Source organism: Helianthus annuus, chromosome 16 (genome assembly GCF_002127325.2).
Source record: "Helianthus annuus cultivar XRQ/B chromosome 16, HanXRQr2.0-SUNRISE, whole genome shotgun sequence".
Classification (NCBI taxonomy): domain Eukaryota; kingdom Viridiplantae; phylum Streptophyta; class Magnoliopsida; order Asterales; family Asteraceae; genus Helianthus; species Helianthus annuus.
In genome coordinates this window covers 147,701,457-147,708,546 of record NC_035448.2, presented here as the reverse complement: position 1 = coordinate 147,708,546, position 7,090 = coordinate 147,701,457, and the positions used below count along the sequence as shown (strand labels likewise).

General features: G+C 33.9%; 1 protein-coding gene across 1 annotated transcript; it reads right to left on the bottom strand.

The window, feature by feature from the left end:
- Positions 1-358: 358 nt before the first annotated feature.
- On the bottom strand, positions 359-5,925 carry LOC110912518 (GDSL esterase/lipase At1g28580). Its single transcript, XM_022157255.2, has 5 exons — positions 5,616-5,925; positions 4,464-4,688; positions 1,482-1,630; positions 1,127-1,403; positions 359-729 (listed from the first exon to the last, which is right to left on the bottom strand). Exons 1-5 carry the CDS (start codon positions 5,884-5,886, stop codon positions 464-466), a joined length of 1,188 nt encoding a protein of 395 aa, XP_022012947.2. The 5' UTR covers positions 5,887-5,925; the 3' UTR covers positions 359-463.
- Positions 5,926-7,090: the final 1,165 nt, after the last annotated feature.

Genomic DNA, 7,090 nt, shown 5'->3' with positions numbered 1-7,090 from the left:
GTTCAAAAACCATTTAAAATTAACACATTTGGTCCCGAAATTTTTTGAGTTTACCATTTTTAATTGGAGTTCACTAGTAATTTAGTTGCTCTACAAATTTTTGCAACACCATTTTGCTACAATTTTTATTACCAGCCCACATATTTTTTTTTTATGTTGATCTATCCAAATATAGTCACATGGTTCGCGGAACCGTCCGGTACGGGAACGTGGAACGGGATCGCAATTTGCTAGGTCCTTAAAATTCGGTACGAGAGGGGGTAGGCTCATTTTGGATTCCAAAAAGTCAATATTGACCGAAGCAACAGTCATTAATAATTTCAGACCTTTTCTCACAAAAGATTTATGTGAAAATAGATATTCAGCAATGGTCTTTTTTCTTTTCTTGCAGGAGTAAACAACAATCACCAATATCATACAATATGTGAAAATAAGATACATATGATTACACAAATCATATTAGTTACCTAGAACTTGATATTCCATCCATCTCTTTTATGATTAATGTAGGACACACAGATTCGAATTGTGGGATAGCGTAAGGTCCTTGAAATACGCTCTTGTAGATAACTTTATACGCTGCTTCTGTTAAATGTAATCCATCCCAGTTAGCATACGAATCCGGATGAACACATACATTTGATGATGGGTCTGCACATGCTGTTGATGCGTTGTAGTTAAACGGTCCTCCACCCCCGCAACATGCTTTTAAAGCACCATTTGTGAATCCTATATAAAAAAGGTTAGCATCATACAAAGGACATGAAAACTACATCAATATTCATGATGGATTAGGGGCTGTTTGGCAATTTCTGAATGGTTAAGTGCTGAATCAGTAAGAGGTCTGAACCATTAAGGGTCAGTATAATGCTTAACCGTTCAGAGGCAAATGTCTGACCAATTCAGATTAAAAGTCTTAATCATTCAAACTCAGTATAATGCTTAACCATTCAGAGGCAAATGTCTGAACCATTCAGACATCTGCTAGCGAAACAAACAGCCTGGACTATTAAGTGCTGAACCAGTAAGAGGTCTGAACCATTAAGAGCCACATTAAGAGCTAAACAAACAACCCCTTAGTTTTCTATTGTTATTGATAAATTTCTAAAAGTAACATGTTATGTACCATATTCGTTTGGAGAGCGAAAAAATTGCATGGCAGCATTGTAGTAGTCTGCATAAATGAGATTGACTTCAGGATGACGTTCGCGCATTCTACTGAGTTTTGTCTTGAGCAATCCGTTGTGATATTCAGCAAATTTGTTTAACCGGGTAATACAACCAGTTGAATTATCGTACTCCACGTTATCAGATCCATAATAGTTTGTTAAATACACCGCCGAGCATCCAATAGGTAAGTTTCCTGGTATTAGTAGTGTCTTGGCTCCTAGCTCAATGAGTTCCTGTTTACCATATGTTCTTGGTATGCACTTTTACTTAATGAAAAAAGTAATGTACATTATGTGTGTGTGTGTTCTTACATTAATGGCTGAGATGATGGCCTCAACTACAAGAGGAACATATGTTTCAAGCTCTTCGATGGATTTTCCGGCAAGTAGTGCATGATTGTAATCGTTTCCTCCAATCTCGCCCATTAGAACCAAAGAATGTCCAAGGAAGTGTTTACAATCTGCAGCATTTATGTTGATGTTAATAGTTTTGATCAAAGGGGACATAATAATGCAAATGTTGTTGCTTAATGTAATGTTGACACTTAGGCTGTACGGTGTGGTCATGACCCTCATGGTCACCATGACCCTTCACATCAGTGTCATGTTACCCACTTTCAATCCATCATCCAAAACCACTACCGTAAGGGTATGGTCATGACCCAAACCACTATGCTCTTATTTTAATTTATTTTTATTAAAGGAAAAAAGAAATATTGAAAAAGGAAAGGAGGCCCATGGATGCCATGGTTTAATCCACGAGAACCATGGTGGATGAGGCAAGGGGGTGGTATAACAATCCATTAATGGTACTACGTGATGATTGAAAGTTTTGTGCGAACTCATGTTTTTCGAGCGGTACCAATGAAAATGCTGAAACTTAAATTAATTCCAAAAGAAGACCGAATTGCTTAGCGTCTAATGTAGATGAGATGATAGCAAATGTCGTTTACGAGTAGGTTACGCACATTGCGACGGGTCGGTTTTGAATTGAATTTATATCGAAAAGTAAATAAAAGTAAGTGCTATAATATTGTCTTCAGAATTTTATAAAACATTATATTTGGAAAGAATCAAAACATGTTAAATTGAATAAAAATAAAAAAAATCATAAAAATGAATACCAACACCGGTTCCGATGATACCAATACTAGTACCGACATCAGATCAGTTCATTTTGTTACTCGTACGATACCGGCAATCGGTATAGTTTATCACACCAAAAAACATATTATTGTGAACACAACTCGGTATAGTTTACGATAAAAAAAGGTTTATTTACAATGGTTTCATTAAACAAAAATTGTATGATGTAATCCACAAAATAAAGTCCTGTTTTATATCGATCAAAAATCATAAAAACGGATACTGATAATGCTGATACCTATGTTGTTAGGCCGGTAGGTATCGACTGTAGATATAGCCTACGATCTCATAAACTACTCAGTTAATGGATGAATAAGTTTACTTAAAGTTGAGAGAGTTGTATGATAATTTGCAATCGTTTTTACTTTTCCAATAAAACTTAATACGCATTTTTGCTTAGACTTTTTCTCTATGCTCTGGTAAAAAATTTTGTTGGCAACGTACGAGTGATGATATCAGGCCAGTATCATGGCGAACGGAATAATTCAAACCAAACATCGATACAGGTATCAATGTATTGAACTAGTACCTATGTTCGTTTTTATGATTTTTGATCAATGTAAAACAAATGTCGACATTTTTTCGGGCGTACGAAAACTTTATTTATTTATTTTTGAGTTTCTACTTCGGTTGCTATAGCGAGCACCGGTGTCAGTAACAAATGGAAGTGATACCAAGGAATTCCCGCTGCTTAGCGAGGGGGAATTCCACTAGTTAGTTATAATATGTTATATCAAAGTTGATTACTACTACTACTACAGCTAGCTTACTACTAATTATAACAATGGGAAATTTTGAATGAAAACTCAGTGGGGGTCGGACTTTCAAAATCCAAATCACTTGGGACGGGACTCTTAAAATCCAATATTTTACACTAAAAATTCAAAATTTCTCAGTAAAATTAACACTACGGACGTCATGTCAAATTCTTTACAAAATACCCTTCACTATCAAGAAGTTAACGTCAAGGACGGAACGCGGAGGACGGGACGAGGCTGAAGGGGGCGGTGTGGACGGCCCTAGCTGACCCTCGACGGCCTGTCACCGTCCCCACACCGCATGACCTTACCCTTGGGGGGTGTTCTAGCAAGAGTTTGGAACCCTTTCACCTCTACCTGTGAGGTGCCCGTCCCCCTTAATCATCCAAAAAAGCTGATAGATATTGTTCGTATATGTTTAAAGGGCACTACCGGGGACATCCTATAAGCTAGCGTGGATGGTGATTTGTCATAAAAAAAGAATCAGTGGACCATGTTTAATTTGACTGAGATGGATGGTGATTTGTCTGAAAAAAAGAATTAGTGGACCATGTTTTATTTCACTGAGATTTGGTGTTAATATGGGACATAAATCCTATGTATTTGGAAAACATTGTGGGTAATTAAAAACAAAGAGAATCCAACATCTTGCACTTGCTACCGATCATTATTCCTATCGTAGTTGTTTTCATCATCGAGTGAAAATTTTCGAAGATGTCACTCATCTTAGCTATTTCCACTCAAATACTCAAACTTTCTTGTTAATTTCTCCTCTCATCAACAACCATTCCGACCAAAACACACATATTGTGCACTTTGCAATTAAACATTCTTTATAACCAGTGGCGAAGCTTGAGATTTCCGACGGGGGTTCGAAAACGTATATACACAAAAATTTCTATAGAACCGGGGGTCGAAAACGTATATACCCAAAAATTTCTATACAAAAGCTACATACATAACACTACTGAGCGAAAAGTTGGAAGTCGGTGGTTTAAACCCTATTATGGGTACTTATGTGGAGTGTAGGTGGTCTAGAATTAGGGAGTGTGTGTCACTATATATATAATAAAAAAAGATGTTGCTATGAAAACGGTTTCTTTGTTTGTTTGTTTGTTTAATCTTGAATCTGATACAAAAAAAAGCCATAGGTTCCCTCTTGCACAAATTTACAGTCCCCCTAATTAGGTCACTCTAGTAAAGACCATCGGTATTCCCATGTCTTCAAAAGCGAGTTCCAATTGGTAATCAATATAACTAAAACAAATATTTCAAATATGTTAAATGGAATTATTAATCCAAAATTATATACCCAAATTAATAAGATTAAGTTGATTAACCAAAGCCAAATGATGATCAAGTTCTTGTTAGTTATGTTAGAATATATTACCTGGTACGTTGGCACAAAGAGACGTTAATGATCGTTTGAACCATCCCAACTGAACTCGTAAAGATGAGTTTGTCATCGGATTATGAACTCCTCTAGCCGCAAGAAATGAAGAATCCAACGCAGTTGCACCAGCCACTGCATAGTTTACTCCTCGTCTCAATTCCATCATGTATCTCCCTTTAACACCCACAAATGGTCGTACCAGTGGTAGCCTGATGCTTTCAGCTTCACAATGAAAAAAAATTGTGTATACATTAAGCTTTCATACATTGTACAAGAATCTATCTTTTTACATTACTTTGACTTTTAGCTAGTAAATTTCATATTTACATATGGGTGTGGATTGCTGATACAACACACAAATAACACAACCTTAGAGTATTTACATCATATCCACCATCTTGATCTCTATAATTACATTAAAAATCACTGGTTGTCTTTTTTTTTTCAATTAACTAATATTTTTTTTATAACTACTATATACGGGTAAACATTGTTTTTTCATATTTACAGATAAACACTAACATTTTCTCTCTCCTTCACTCACAACCCCTTATAACTATTATCTATAATATGAAGGAGTCTCACAGAATTTGGTGGACAGAATGTGAATGCTCCAACACGGGTTTGGGTTTAAGAAGACTAGTTAGTTCGGATTAAGAAGACTAGCTTGTGGGTTAACCCGTGTAACCCCTTTCTTTTCATATTTTAGAAATATGTTTTTATACCATAAGTTGAACTGATTTTGTATTATACATCGAAGTTTAAAGATAAAATAGAAATGAGTATAAAGTTGTATAGTTTAACCCTAACTAATTTATATTTTTATATTTTTGTTATCAAAGTATGTAATAAGTAGTCCCCACAATAACATTGGTTTCAACCGAATAACTATTCAACCTGTCACCAACACTGCCACACATGGAATTCATAGGTCAGACTAAACAGACAATAATGTTCACCATAATGAAAATATCTACAATAATAATAATAATAATAATAATAATAATAATAATAATAATAAGAATAAGAGTAATAATAATAATAATAATAATAATAATAATAATAATAATAATAATAATAATAATAATAATAATATGTAGATATAAAAAAAATTCTCTACAACAACAATGAGGTGGAAAGAGGGATTACCAATGAAATCGATGATGAGGCGACCATTGGAGCAACGACCAGTGGGCATATGGAAAAAGGTTTCGCCATAAGGGGGATAAAAGAAATGTAGAGTCTCACGATTCGTGCTATGGTAAAGTTGTTTAAGGTTGCCAGTATCGGCCAAAGAGTCGCCGAAACTAATGATCGAAGTATAACATCCGTTTGCGTACAAAGTACAAGTAGATAATAGCTGGAAAATGATGAATGTTATTACAAAGGATGAAGAGATTGATGAACAAGGATGGGCCATTGAGATTGGAAATTCAAATGAGAGGATACAGAAAAAGATAGGTGGGTGATGCATCTGTTTATATTAAGTAACATGTTTGCCCTTGTGGGGCATATGATGTAACGTTTCTTGTTTGCCAATAGATGGAAAAGATCATGAAAAAAGATAAAAACTTTAAAATCAAATATAGTTTTGAATGTATACAAACAAAAGAATGTACGTTGTGAACTTAACTGATATCATTTTAGGCAAAAGGGTTGAGATCCTGTACAAACAGTGTTAATTATAAGAACCGTAAGAACAGATCTGAACCATTGTTAATTTAAATCAAGGGTTGATATTGATTATAAATAAAACTCTTATAATTAAAAATTACTACTAACAAATTAGGGGTAATTTTGTAAAATTGCTAGTCATTTGACCATTTTCTATTAAATACAAATTCCACCAAGTTTTTTAAACTAAAATAACTTTTATATACTTCATTATTTTTTTTAAAAATATATACCATAAAATCAAGTATTTTTTTATCTTTAATATGAGTACCATATTACTGTACCTTTTTGTATTTATAAAAGTGTTTTTTAAAAAAAGTTAACAAAAGGTGTTTTATATTTGTGCTAATAAGGTGCTGATTATGTGTTAATTACAAAATAATACAAACAAACACCAAAAGTAGATATAATCAGCACATCTGGTGTGCTGATAATGGAGAACGATTGAAGATGTTGTGCTAATGTCGTTTATGTTGATAATGGAGAACGATTCGAGGACGATGTGCTGATAATGAAGAACGATTAATGATGTGCTAATTATATAGTGTTGTGCTGATTATATTTTTTGTAATTATTTTTAATTAGTTATAAATAAATATGGTCAAAAAGTCTAAATTACCCCTAAACTAATTTTTTATTGATGGACACTTGTCAATTATGTATTGGTTCTTATGGTTCTTACAAACTTAAGTGTTTGTATTTGATCCCATTCCTTAGGCGGAATATGTACAACTGCTTTTAAACATTCAATATTTGTTTTTCAATGCGACATTGTAAAAATTAATCACCACAATAAGAATAATTAAAAAGGGTTAGGATATACTAGGAAGCTTATTTGGGTGGAAAGGATAGAAAGTAATTTTGATTATCAATTAAGTAATCGAGAGTTTGGATTAAATGGATAGAATTGAAAAAAAAAAACTAGGAGGCGCGTGAAATTCTCAAGGATA